The 14,646-nt window shown below is 35.3% G+C and overlaps 2 protein-coding genes across 2 annotated transcripts in view; one reads left to right on the top strand and one right to left on the bottom strand.

Moving 5' to 3' along the window:
* LOC148772560 (syn-copalyl diphosphate synthase TPS3, chloroplastic-like) overlaps nt 1–11,550 on the top strand; it is a 28,999-nt gene extending 17,449 nt beyond the window's left edge. Inside the window, exons 3-6 of the mRNA XM_088820355.1 lie at nt 10,668–10,695; nt 10,796–10,949; nt 11,063–11,295; nt 11,389–11,550. Coding sequence (XP_088676481.1) covers nt 10,668–10,695; nt 10,796–10,949; nt 11,063–11,295; nt 11,389–11,522 — 549 coding nt within the window. The 3' untranslated portion in view covers nt 11,523–11,550. The remainder of the gene's footprint in view (nt 1–10,667; nt 10,696–10,795; nt 10,950–11,062; nt 11,296–11,388) is intronic.
* Nucleotides 974–3,653, bottom strand: LOC105975321 (syn-copalyl diphosphate synthase TPS3, chloroplastic). The gene is given in 11 exon segments (XM_088816048.1): nt 974–1,270; nt 1,360–1,563; nt 1,684–1,804; nt 1,900–2,136; nt 2,226–2,437; nt 2,523–2,629; nt 2,632–2,748; nt 2,841–2,953; nt 3,048–3,168; nt 3,249–3,357; nt 3,485–3,653. Coding segments are annotated over 11 exon segments (1,623 nt in total). The 5' UTR covers nt 3,554–3,653; the 3' UTR covers nt 974–1,057.
* Nucleotides 11,551–14,646: the final 3,096 nt, after the last annotated feature.

Genomic DNA, 14,646 nt, shown 5'->3' with positions numbered 1-14,646 from the left:
TCCTAGATTAAAAGCTTAGCTACTCGTAATTCTTATGATAAAAAAATAGAATAAATAAAAAAAATAAGAAAAACTATGCTTGAGTCTTCGTTGATCTTCGTTCTTCGCTTTTTGTGGTGTAAATTTTTTTTTTCCTTATGGTGTAGGGACTTGTTGCTTTTATAGGCTTTTCTTGATAAGGAAGTAGTAGAAACCTAATAGGAATCAATTTCCGCCACTTTCCCCCCATCAGGATTTGTTCGTCGATTTGTGCCATGTTGGAGTCCGAATTTTGGAATGTTTTGGAGCCCTTGAAATTAGCTTTCCAATGCCGCCAAAATCACCTAATTCGGAGTTCGTATGAGAGAGATATGCTCGAAATAGTGGACACTGTCAAAGCTGTTGCGAGATTCCTTCTTCCAATTTGATTTGTTTCCTTATTTGCAACTTTTTCCTTTCTTTTTGATCTTTTTTCTTCATGGACACCTAATTCTTGTTTTTCACCTATAAAACACAAAATCAATCAATTAAAGCACAAATATAATTAAATCTAAACAAAAGATCCACGTAAAGTAAACGTATTGAGTGTAATATCTACACTCAACAGCCGGCGATGGAATATTCCGGTGGCGGCGACATCGATCGGCGTCCCTGTTTCCCGCAGTGCTTGGATTGGATAATGGAAAATCAGAATTCAGACGGGTCGTGGGGTTTGGGTACGGATCACCCGTTTCTCGTTAAAGATCGTATCTCTTGCACCTTGGCGTGTGTGCTCGCTCTTCGGAAATGGGGTGTTGGCCAACAACTAGTACAAAATGGTAATTAAATTGTCGAAATTTTTGATTTTTTTTTTATTTTTTTTTTAATTTGCTTGATAATTTATTTGTTTATATATTATTATTTATAGGCATGGATTTTATCGCGTCCAACGGCGGGCAGCAGCTAACAATAACGATCAGTTTTTCACTAAATTCCTACAATAAGTAAATATATATGAAGAATGGGAAATATGTTGTAAATCGCTCTATTTCTTATTGCTCTTTGGTTTGATGACTGTAGAAATAAAGTATAACGAGAACTAGACAACTTTCTCAAAGAGCACTTTGGAAATATGGCTGTCGATTTGCTCGGTAGCAAAATACGCCTTGTAATAAAGTGCTCTAACTATCACGAAAAATGTTTGCTTCACATCTTTACTTAAGTTGCAGCTCGAGTTTGGATGTAGTATTAACTTCAACAGCAGCTGCATGTCCTTATCGATTTCACTCTTTGTCCGTTTCGCGTCGTTTACCTATACGTATATTTGTACGTATAATGTATTAATATCAAATTTAAGTTGCTTAAAAAAATAATTGAAAGTCTTTAAGTGATAGTTCTCACCTTTTTATTTCCATTTTTAAATTCTGCAAGCTGGCCACAGATTTTGTTACTGAGTCGACAGAGAGTTGTGTATTCATCGTGGGATAGTTTATCGTCTTTAGACGAAATATGGCCACCGCAAATATTCAATGTTCCAACAATTAGCTCCACTTGTTCGATTTCTTCATCTCCTTCCCCGGTTAGCTTCTTTAACCATGCCCCCCACTGCACATGTCATATATATATCAGACATTACTTATCAGAATACATGTGTGTGTGTGTGTGTGTGTGTGTGTGTGTGTGTGCGCGCGCGCGTATTTATAGGGGATTTAAGGTTTAACTTACTAGATCAAGTAATAGATCGCTAACGTCTACGCCAGTCCGATCTAGTGCATGCGTCGTGGATTCTTGAAGCGTTTCGAGTAGGATTGCAATAAGTCTGTGTACCTTAGTGTAACTATATCCCCTGAAAACAACAAAATGAATATATTAAAAATAAATATATAAGAACACACGATGATGAAGTTAGGACTAAAGTGTGAAAAAATATTCGAGACTTGCCATTTTCTGCCTTGTTTATTTTTTAATTCTGTCGATAATTCAGTCCTTTGCTCCGAAGAATCGTCGATGGAATAATAGTGATTTGAAAGAATATTAGAGAGGATATTGGTTTTAACCCAAGCTATTCTTTCTCCGTATCTCTCTGTTTCAAATATGCTTGAACTCGCAACGAAAAACGCGAGGAGCAGTTCCTTTTTGCTTACTCCAAATTCTTCAAGATTCGAATGTTCGTACCATCTGCGAAAATAAATTTAATAAATTAAAAGATATGCAGATCATATGTATAATAATTTTATAATTAAGTTTTATGTATAAATATTAAGTACTGCTGCATATGGTTCCATTCCATCTGATGCTGGGCTTGACATCTGTTGTAATCTAATTTCCCGAGCTCAAGGTATCGTTCTTCGTTGATTTCCGGCATCCTATACAATGACTTGCCAATCCATATATCATCTGCACCGTAATTTTCGATATAGAAACGAGTCTCGAGTCGAGGCAAGCTGGCATACCATGGAATTTCCAAACCACACTTTATCTGTTTTAAAGAATCATTATATATATATATCATCGGTTAATTTCGTAATTTACGTAAAATATACTAGTTATATATAGTTAATTACCTCACTAGGGAGATGTTTGGAGATTAACCATTTATCAAGAAGTTCATTTTTGTCTAGCTTTTGTTTTAGAAAATTGTATGAGAATTCTTTGGCTTCTTCAAGAATTGTTCACCTGGGAATGATACTTGAGAAGCCCTATATAAATTAAATATCGGAGACGGTGACTCGAACCCTTGACCGACGTAGCATGTGAACTCGTCACCGTTCTTGAATGTTCTCAATGCATCTGTCACAACATTTTAATTTTCCATCCTAAGATTAAGATTCTTTTTTTTTTTGTTTATTTATTTATTATTTTTTTAAAAAAAATTCACGTACTTGGGGTAATATTGTATCCATGCAACCTAAGAAGTCTGATACCCATGGATGTATCATCAATGTCACAAAACTCTGAATTTCTTGCACTGAAAACTCCCTTTTCTGTCCAAAACCTGGAATATATAATCCAACAACTTGAGAAATTAGTCTTAAATTCATGAATTAATATGTTATTACCAATTTGAATATATTAGTATATATACATACCTATATACATGATCCAAACAACTCTTGATTTCTGGCTCAAAGAATCGCGAAATTCCAAGTCGTTCCAGTCGATCAACGGCCCAGAGTCGTGCGTATATGTCCACAGGGTACACCGTCGGAGCTGAGAATTAAAAGAATACATATAACATTTTTTTTCCACACGCACAATTAATCGAAACAGAATATTTATAAAAAGTATACCTCCTCCATTGAATTTTTTAACGACGTATTGAATAAATTCGATGCAATCTTGATCATTAGTCTCCATAATCGCGTAACAAGTTGCGGCAGGGGAAGTAATAAACGATCCCTTCGGAGTTTGCAGCTTATAACTTTCTATAATATATATATATATATATATATATATATATATATATATATATATATACATATGATGAAACATACTATTAATCGGTTAAGTTATAGCGAAAACTTACTGGTGCGTCGTTCGGAGGATAGATATCGAAGCGTTGTAGATGAGACCAATCTGCATCTTCCAAATGCATTAAACAAATTGAGCTGTGAACCTGCTGAGAGACTTTGCATTTTTTTCTTATTTTTCTGTATTAGAGTTTAAAAGTTATAACTGGTGTATATATGGTTCTAGTTGGGAATTAAGTGTGTGTGTCTATATATATATATATATATATATATATATATATATATATATATACACTGAGAGAGAGTGAGAGAGAGAAAAAAAGAAAGATAGAAAGAGAAATTCCCAGCGTAAATAATCATATGTAGCATCTAAGTAACTGCCGACAAGTATAGTACGTCAAAAGGTGACAGTTGGAAATTGTTACAATATATTCGTTGCGTTTCAAATTGGTCGTCTGCCAATGTTTATTTTCTTACAGATTACCTATTATATTATAATTGCCTCGTGATTTTAGCAATTGTTTAGTGTGTGTGTGTGTCTTTTTCTTCACATAATTGATTTCAACATTAATTAATACTATTCTATATAATATATTTGGAAAATGTAACAGTCTGTTACGTAAAGGCATTTGGTGCAACCCTAACAAACTTGATCGTGAAAAGTCTGTTTGCATGTGCATGGAAAAAGGAGATCACGGGTCCGCCATTATATTGTTATTGGCTAGTGGATCTCAAAATTATTAAATCGGATTTAATTTGATTATTATATAAATATAGTTTTAACTAATCCATCATTAATTAAATAACAATTACTATATCAATATTATATTTTCAAAATCCTATTGAATATTAATATTTCAGATCACGAATCTTGTATGAGACATAATATATCATGTTTCAAAATGTATGACACATATCTCGATAAACAATCAATATATGCAACATTGATTCCCAGTGCTCCAGGTCACAAAGTTTGTCGTGTTTTTAGTTTAATATTCAACAGTAGCTAGTTCGCCAAAAACGTTGAATTGAAAATCAATTTATAATAAGTTAAATTATAATTGCCCTCGAGTTATGGTCAAATTACGAAAAAACCCCTCGTGTTTGGATAATTACATCTATCCCTCAACTATAAATTCTTTTACATCTCCATTTTTACGGTGTCAAATTCAACATAATCATCTAGACTCCGTGGAATGTACGTTCTCTAGTTTGTACTCGTTTTGTGCAAAAATACAGTTTCTGATATTATGCACTACAATCTGATATATACAATCCAAAAAACACGTCTTATGATCATCTAATTTCAAAATGTGAACCTCAAATGGGATAAAACGGGTCCAAAATTGAGAGTATTCCATATAATCTAGAATATTCCACTAAATTTGAAATCGCAAGGGTGGACGTGTAAGAAAATTTATAGTTGATGGATAGTTGTTGAAACACGTGGATTTCCACAAAGTGTTTTTAACTCTCTTACTTTCAAACTAAATTTTAGTTATGACTCAGAGGGCTAAGTATAATACTTAGTGGGCTAAGTCGTGCTTAGTGGGTTAAATTGTGGATATTATTTTAACTACTAAACTCACCCACTAACCCATGTTCTTGAGTGTTCTTGTAGTTAGTTTTCTTGCAGATCATGGGTTGAGGAGTGGAAGCTCACTAGTAGAAAACCGGCCACAGGCGACGAAAAATTGTGACGAAAATAGGACTCTTGCGACGAAATTAGGACGATTGCGACGATTACCATTTCGTCGCAATGGGGGTCCAAATTCGACGCCAATGTTCCCGTCGCAAAGACTGCGACGAAATCAACATTTCGTCGCCCGACGGGCGACGAATTCCATTTTCGTCGCCAGAAGTCGATTTTATCTAATAAATTAGATTTTTTTGTTTGCGACGTTTATGTCTACACTATCGTCCCCGTTTTTTGAGACGTTTTTATGTTTTCGTCGCAACGTAAAATTTTCAACAAAATAAAATAATATTATATTAGCGACGAAATAGGTATATCGTCGCAAATATTTGCGACTATATTTCTCTGTTCGTCGCCAATAGTTGCGACGAATTTGTACTATTCGTCGCAAAATTTAATTCTACCAAAACAAGATTTGCGATGAAATATAGTGCATCGGCGAATTTTCTTTGCGACACAAATTATTATATTCGTCGCAAATGTTACTGTACAGTTATATATATATATATATAGATAATTTTATACAATAAATTACCTGTAAATAATTATTAATTTCACTAAAACAATTGAACTACTAAATCAAATTACATGGCAGTTTTAAAATTAAAGTCTACATAAAATTAAATACCAAGTCAACAGTACATATATGAATCTTGAATTACATAAACACTTAGAAAAAAAAATATTGTGCTCTTTCACAAGCTATTGATCGGCCGTGCTTTGATATTTTCCATCATTAATACACTCTTCGTATACTCTTTCCAGTCTTCCTGAAAATACAAATAAATGACCATAAATTCATAAATTAAACAAAAAATTGGGCAGCATAACAACTATTGGATAACAACTATTGTATGGACATACCAAAAAAATATAAATACATAGAAAACACATCAACCAATTCAAACGCCTATCTTTCAAATTTTGGCGTAATCACCTAAATTCAAGAAGAATAGCCACATATACACATATTTCCTACCTCGAACCAAAGAGCCTATCAATTGAAAGCCACAAAGCCCCAATGATCCCAATAGCTTAATGTTCGATATTAGTAGAGTAGAATAATTTTGTGAGTATTTGGAGTCAAGCATATGCATGTAAGTATAAATTCTTTCTATCTTTAATTTGCAAATATTGGATGCTTGAAGCAATTGTATGAATTGTGGTTTTTGGTAATGGTGAGTGACTAAGTGTTGTTGAATTTTGAGCTTGCGAATGTCTAAGAATTGTCATTATAATTACAAGTTCTGAAAACGTGAAGTTGATCATTGATCTATGTGATGAGATGTTATCGTTGAGTTATTTGCTTATTGGTAGATTTTGCTTGAGGACAAGCAAAAGTTCAAGTTTGGGGGTGTGTTAAGTGTATATTTTTACACTTTATCGTACCTTTTTATTTGAGCTTTTGGTGTGTTTTAACGATAATTGGTGCTTAAAAAGTTTATTTATTGTATTTTAGGTACTAATTGAAGAATTGGAAAAGTATGGGGTCAAAACTGCAATTTTGGCGAAAATATGGGTCAAAAGTGAAAATATCAAAATTCTGAAGATTTAAAGCTCGGACCCCCGTCCCAGTTTTAGTGCAAATTGTGGGACCCCCGTCCGAGATTCCGAAGTTGCACAGTAAAGGGATTTTAATTGCACAAGGAAACTGGCTTCTTCCCCAAGTTCTTCACCCTATATAAGACCAACCCAAGCACACAATTGGGGATTTTTTTTTACGCAATTTGGAGAGCAACAAAGCAATAACGAAGACGAAGAATTCGAAGACTCTAAGCATAGATTTATCGTTTATGACTTATTTTATTCGTGTTTTTCCTTTAATCATGAGTAGCTAATTTTCTTATTTCTAGGATTTTATTTGGAACCCTATGTGGGATTTATGAACCCAATTCTATGATTTTATGCAAGTTTAAATTCCGGATTATTTCTTCTACTTGTTTTATTAAGTTCATGAAACTGGCCACTTTATGCGCTTTTATGTTATTGTTAATCGCATGAATCGGAAGATCGGGTTAATAATTAGAACTGTGGTAGAAGAGCTTTTGTGTTATTAACATAGGAATATAGTTAATCTCTTAGGTAGCCATTATTGAGATTTGTGCTTTATGCTGTGTTCTAGAATTAATTGCATAGGAATATAGTAATTGAATCTAGAGTATTAGAATCGTAATACACGCGGAAGCGGGTTATGATTATTTTAGCATCTCAGGTTAATAATCCGGGTTAATTGCTTGCATAATTGAAGGAATTGGGGGAGTAATAATCACATAGGGGGAAGAATAAAATCCTAGGCTCGTTTACTCTGATAAATCTTCGTGTTTAATTTGCTTTCTTGCTTTGTCGTTTTAATTTGCTTTTTAATTTATTTTAGTTAATTCTCTCTAAAGTCGACTGTGTAGGGTGGGCTTGATAATAATTGGTAGAATTTAGCGTCTAGGATTAGATAATTAAATATTCCCTGTGGGTTCGATATCCGGACTTAATTGTCCACTATATTACTTGTACGATACGTGCACTTGCGTGTAGGTTTTCGGCCAACAATAAAACGGGTCAAAAATTGAGAGTATTCCATATAATCTAGAATATTCCACTAAATTTGAAATCGCAAGGGTGGACGTGTAAGAAAATTTATAGTTGATCATGGATAGTCGTAATTACACAAACAGGAGGGAGATTTTTGTAATTTATACGAGATTTTCAAGGACGAAATATTCCTCAATTTCCGTCAAGTATCGAATGGATTTCAAATAATCAACTCTCCGACGATCGGTTGCTTATTAATACACTAGCATGTGTAGTTGCATTGAGATACTGGAATGTTCATGGTGACAAGAGTGATCAAGGTAGGAAGTTAACCTAACTTTCAGACAACCTTAAACAACATTAAATACATATATAATACTATCTATTTTCTTGAATTTATATATTGTTTTTGTTTATTAGGTATATCATTTATTAAAGATATATGCCGTAAACTCTGGCAGAGGCAGCTGTTCAAGTGGATGCACCACCTTCCCAGGATGAAGAAGAAGAGAAAAGTGATGACAGCTGGGAAGTGCTCCTTGCCTCCTTCCGCAAAAAATTGCCATCCTCAGAGTCAGACAGTGACTCTTCTGAGGACTCATCTCAGATGGAACAAGATGCTGCTCTACATGTTGCATCACCTGAGCCAGCATACATCCCAGATGAACTTGAAGACTCAGAAGAAGAGGAACCCTCAAAGGAAGAAGAGCTTGACTTGGATGGGAAGGATCTGTCAACTCCTTTTGAGGTAAACAATGCCTTCAGTCCTACCTTTTATTTTGAATCTGATTCAAACATGAGTCCTCAAATCATGAATTTCCAATTCATTGAGGAAAAGAAAATTTCCAAGGATGAGTTTGATAGGCATATAATCACTGCTTTTCTTGATCAAAGAAAAATCCTTAGTCTAGTTGAGGTTGCCTGTCCTTATGATCCCTCTGTTGTGAAGGAATTTTATGCCAATTTACAAACCTCATTTTTAAAGAAAAATTCTCCAAACATTGGAAATTTTTTTGTGCGAAATTCTATTTTCTCATTTTCTCCCAAAATTATCAACTCTCACTTACAAACTCCTACTATGATTGATGAGGATAATTATGGTGATTTTACTGAGGTTTGTCAGACTCTTTCTGACAATCGTCTAAACACTTGACCTGCTCACCTCAGAAAATTCAAAATTTCTTAACTTACTGCATTTTACTCTGTCATGTTCAGACTCACAGTGATGAATTGGATTCCATCAAAAAATGTCTCTGTGATTATTAAACCTCATGCAGTACTCATGTACAAATTGGGGATGGGGTTACCTGTTGATTTTGGCAAACTTTTCTTCAACAATATAGGTCATCTTGTCCAGAAAATTTCTTTCTCCACTCATCTTCCCTATCCTTCTCTCATCTGCTCCATTCTACTTTCTCAAAATTTGGGCCAAGATGAATCAGAATATCTTCACACTCCACTTGGCATGATAACTGTTTCTCAAAATTTTCTCAAAGCTCCTCATGTCCAAGATCTTCCGTGGAATGGAGATAATTTTCTCCCAACTGAATCAGGTCAAAATAATCTTGGAATCTTGGTACTGAAGGTGTTGCTCCTCATGCTGACAACACCCCTGACATCCTTGTTTCTGTTCCTCGAGATCTTTTGTTACAACAGCTTACTCACTCCTTAGCTCAGATCACTTATCACCAGTCCATGGTGGAAATGCTCCAAAAAGCTCTTTATGATAAAAAAGGGGGAGAACAAGCTAGTCATGAAGTTGAAGCAGGGACTTCTCATCCTTTGGATGCAAGAGGCAGAGAGCATGGAGTTAATGAAGAAGAAGAAAAGAATGAGGGTGAAGCTGAACGAGCAGAGGAAAGCAGTGGGTCCAGTGCTAGTGATGGAGGAATAGTAGCTGATACTGAGGAGACCTTGGATATTCTACTTTAATTGTTTTTTTATAAACAATATTTATTTTTGTTCTGTTTTTATTTTTTCCCTCTGAACTTTTTAGGATTGCACTTTTGTTGATTTTTTTTTTTTTTTTGTGAATTGTGTTGGACTATCTTTGCTGAATTTGTTTTTGAATTGATCTTTCAATATTTTTTTGCTATGGTTGTTATCAAATTCAGGGGGAGTTCAAACAATGTCTCAGGGGGAGTTAAACTAAAATTTAGTTTTGATCAGAAAGTTAAAAATGTGGAGTTTGAAACACGTGGATTTCCACAGAGTGTTTTTAACTCTCTTACTTTCAAACTAAATTTTAGTTATGACTCAGTGGGCTAAGTATAATACTTAGTGGGCTAAGTAGTGCTTAGTGGGTTAAATTGTGGATATTATTTTAACTACTAAACTCACCCACTAACCCATGTTCTTGAGTGTTCTTGTAGTTGGTTTTCTTGCAGATCATGGGCTGAGAAGTGGAAGCTTGGAATGTCTATAAATACCAAACTCAAGACTCAAGAAAGTTTAAGGATTCGAAGAAACAAAAACCGAGAGCTGCAAATTATTCATGAGAGTTTTAGTGTGTATCTAGAATCTGTTGTACGTACTCCTCACGAGTACATTCTTTGAAATCTAGAATTTTTAATATTTATCTTTTTGTTTCTAGATTTGATTGTGAGAATGATCAAGCTAGTGATTCATTCATAAGGAAGAAGTTTTTGTACTTCTTCTCTTTGTATTCTTGTAATACTGTTTTAATATAATTTTTACGTCATTTAAAGGGCAAGTTCACAAGTTTTACTTGTGAACATTTTTAACATCAGAGTATTGCTTTTATATTTCCGCTGCATGTTTATACAAGTGTCATAACACTTAATATAACATGTCTGTATTAAATGAATTCAGGACCATAAATTCTTTCAGTCGTAATTACCCAAACATGAGGGAGATTTTTGTAATTTATACGAGATTTTCAAGGACGGAATATTCCTCAATTTCCGTGAAGTATTGAATGGATTTCAAATAATCAACTCTCCGACGATCGGTTGCTTATTAATACACTAGCATGTGTAGTTGCATTGAGATACTAGAATGTTCATGGTGACAAGAGTGATCAAGGTAGTAAGTTAACCTAACTTTCAGACAACCTTAAACAGCATTAAATACATATATAATACTATCTATTTTCTTGAATTTATATATTGTTTTTGTTTATTAGGGATATCATTTATTAAAGAGAATATAAGTAAGCTTGGAGATGCGAGCCCCGAGCACATGACATGTGGATTCGAAGTTGTGTTTCCTGCAGTATTCCGTGTTGATGCTCTGGTTATTCAAGACATTTCCGATGTAAGAGATCAAAAGATGAAAAGGTTAGTTTTATACCACAGCAGATCAAATTTACTTATATATATATATATTATATACTATATCGCTAATAGATGTGAATGTCGAAAATTTAATATGAATGTATTATTGGACAAAGGGTGCCTAAGGAACTGCTGCACGAGGTACCGACGGGCCTATTACACAACTTGGAAGGACTCGGGAATTTGGAATCTCTAGGGAAATTAGAGTGGCCGAAGATTCTTAAGCTGCAAACTCCGAAGGGATCGTTTATTACTTCCCCTGCCGCAACTTGTTACGCGATTATGGAGACTAATGATCAAGATTGCATCGAATTTATTCAATACATCGTTAAAAAATTCAATGGAGGAGGTAACTTTTTATATGTGGTTCTGTTTCAATTAATTGTGCGTGTGTGTATATATTAGAAAAAAATGATATATATAATATTCTTTTAATTCTCAGCTCCGACGGTATACCCTGTGGATATATACGCACGACTTTGGGCTGTTGATAGGCTAGAACGCCTCGGAATTTCGCGATTCTTTGAGCCAGAAATCAAGAATTGTTTGGATCATGTATATAGGTATGTATACTAATATATTCAAATTGGTAATATATAATAGGGTAAATTACACACACCCCCCTGAGGTAAGCTTAAATAACTGTAAGGTCCCTGTGGTATCGATAATTACACTCAGCCCCCTGAAACGTAGTCAGAAACTCTAATGGGATAATGAATTGGATACGTTATTCCGATAGGGTTCTAACGGACTATTGGTTTCAGAAAGTGGTGGAGACAACAAAGAGCTATGGGTGATTTAAGAAATGTTCGGGAATGTTCGGGGAGCCATGTCACCCCATAGCTCTTTGTTGTCTTCACCACTTTCTGAAACCAATAGTCCGTTAGAACCCTATCGGAATAATGTATCCAATTCATTATCCCATTAGAGTTTCTGACTACGTTTCAGGGGGCTAAGTGTAATTATCGATACCACAGGGACCTTACAGTTATTTAAGCTTACCTCAGGGGGGTGTGTGTAATTTACCCTATATAATAAATTAATTCATGAATTTATGACTACTTTCTCAAGTTGTTGGAATATATATTATCCCAAGTACGTGATGTAAAACTACTATATATATTTTACGTAAATTAAAGTTCTAACCACCAACTTTACGATAATTATGAAATCAACCCATAATATAATGATTCTTTTAAACAGATAAAGTGTGCCTTGGAAATTCCATGGTATGCCAGCTTGCCTCGGCTCGAGGCTCGTTTCTATATCGAAAACTACGGTGCAAATGATATATGGATTGGCAAGTCATTGTATAGGATGCCGGAAATCAACAAAGAACGATACCTTGAGCTCGGGAAATTAGATTACAACAAATGTCAAGCCCAACATCAGATGGAATGGAACCATATGCAGCAGTACTTCATATTTATACATAAAACTTAATTATACAATTATTATACATATGATCAGCATATCTTTGAATTTATTAAATTTATTTTCGCACATGATACGAACATTCGAATCTTGAAGAATTTGGAGTAAGCAAAAATTAAAGGAACTGCTCCTCGCGTTTTTCGTTGCGAGTTCAAGCATATTTGAAACAGAGAGATACGGAGAAAGAATAGCTTGGGTTAAAACCAATATCCTTGATACGCGTTTTCCTCACGTATAAATTACCGCAAGTATACAGTATCGCATTTTGCAGAACAGTGGTTCCGGATATCGATCCACGGGGACCTTGTAGATTCACATGCTGAGTAGTGTAATTATATTATCGTTATATTATCTAGCCGATCGTAAATATTTGGAAAGGTGAGAAACCCTAATTTAAAAGCATGCAAGGTTAACCCGTGCATAATCAACAACGATCTACAAATCCGTTATCTAATGCCACATTCCTATTCGTTAACCCAGACGCTAATGTACTCTAACCCCCGTCTCCAGTGTAGTTAGAGTCTACCCACAGGTCCGACGTCTTCGTTCAGAACCTGCTATTAAGAGAGCATTTAGGTCAAGTCCTTAAGGGCTACTCGAAGTGCATCACGTCTCCGTTTCCACACCCCGAGCTATGTTTTCCTAACTTCAAACAAGAAATCCTCTCTCGAGTTCATTCCTATTTAATATCAATCCGAGAGCTGATCAAACAATCAGAAGCATTTAATACAGGAAAACATAAACAAAATCGAAACACGACAAATAGATAACAGAAATGACGATCGAAATCAATATATACAAGGCTTCATTGCCTTAGAAGAAAATGTTCTTAGTTCATAACAAACATAATGTCAAAAGAATGTACAAAGGAAATGAAGAACAAAACATAAAGAAATTGCGGAAGAAAAACCCAAGTCGGAACCCCCGTTTATGATTCCCGCGAAGAACTGTAGAAAACCGTAAAAAGTCGAAGAAAGAATGAAGAATGAAAGGGCCTTTCTATTTATAGTGAAATGCAAAGCTTCCTTAAGAAGCTCTGCAAAACAAAATATCTTTCTCAAAAGGCGTGCCCAGATCGCGATCTGGGTTGTTTGGATCGCGATCTGGCAGCCTCGGGGAACTGCCCACCGCCATGCCAGATCGCGATCCAGGAATGCGTATCGCGATCTGGGTCTTCAACATTTCAGCACTGTAAGACCCCCCAGATCGCGATACGGATTGTTGGATCGCGATCTGGGTCTTCATCCATTTCAGCACTGTAAGCACCCCCAGATCGCGATACGGAATGCTGGATCGCGATATGGGTCTTGATTCATTTTCGTTCTGTGACAACCCCCTGATCGCGATCCAGAGATGTCAGATCGCGATCTGGGTCTTCTTGGCCCCAAAATTGGCTTGAAAATTCGGTTTCGCTTTCAAATGGCTTCGACTCGGCATAAATACCTCATAAAACTCTGAAATAGAAATAAAACAAGAAACACAATAATATATACAAATAAAGCCAAAACTCGGACGAACGAAGACCGAAACTCGAAGATTTGATAAGCAAAAATCGTGCAAAACGAACACTTATCACACACTCAAACTTAGATCTTTACTCGTCCTGAGTAAATCAAAACGAAACAACAAAAAAAACAATAAACTAAAACTAGGCCACTAACGTAGGGAAACACGATTGCATTTAGCTTATGCAACAAGCCTTTGAACCCCTGGGTACCCCCAAAGGACGAGTTGTGTCTCGTGAGGGTTTTCAGACAACACACCCACAAAGTTGCCGGATTGGTCAAAGCATTGCAATTAATTCCAAAGATAAAACGAGATAGATAACTTAAAATCTTAGAATGGCATACGGCTTAAGGTATTCGACTTTCCTACCGACGCAATGAGTTGTTTCTACACCAAAATGAAAGATAGACTCAAGAATCCGTAATTAAACAATAAACACAATTATCGAGGGTTTTGAATAGAAATGTGGGTGAAAAGTAAGTTTTGATTCTGAAATTCAAAAACTCGAGTTGGGCATAAGTAGGTCTATTTATTCAATAAAAGAAATGACAACAACAATATTTTTGGTGATTTTCATCACAATTTTTTTCTTTTTTCATTTTTCTTGAAATGGGCATAATTGTGACTCGTGCAAGGCTCGACACCACTGTGTTATCTCTCTGACCCATGTATCGAACTTTAGTCCAAGAAACCCCCAAGCTCGACAGCTCGAGAGACTTAGGCGACGAGGTGCACCCAACGGGTTAAGCTCGAGTCAGAA

The sequence above is a fragment of the Erythranthe guttata genome, chromosome 1 (assembly GCF_056151865.1).
Source record: "Erythranthe guttata isolate IM_541 chromosome 1, IM_541, whole genome shotgun sequence".
In the NCBI taxonomy this organism is placed as follows: domain Eukaryota; kingdom Viridiplantae; phylum Streptophyta; class Magnoliopsida; order Lamiales; family Phrymaceae; genus Erythranthe; species Erythranthe guttata.
Note: the sequence above shows the minus strand (reverse complement) of the source record. Positions and strands in the feature narration are given on the sequence as shown.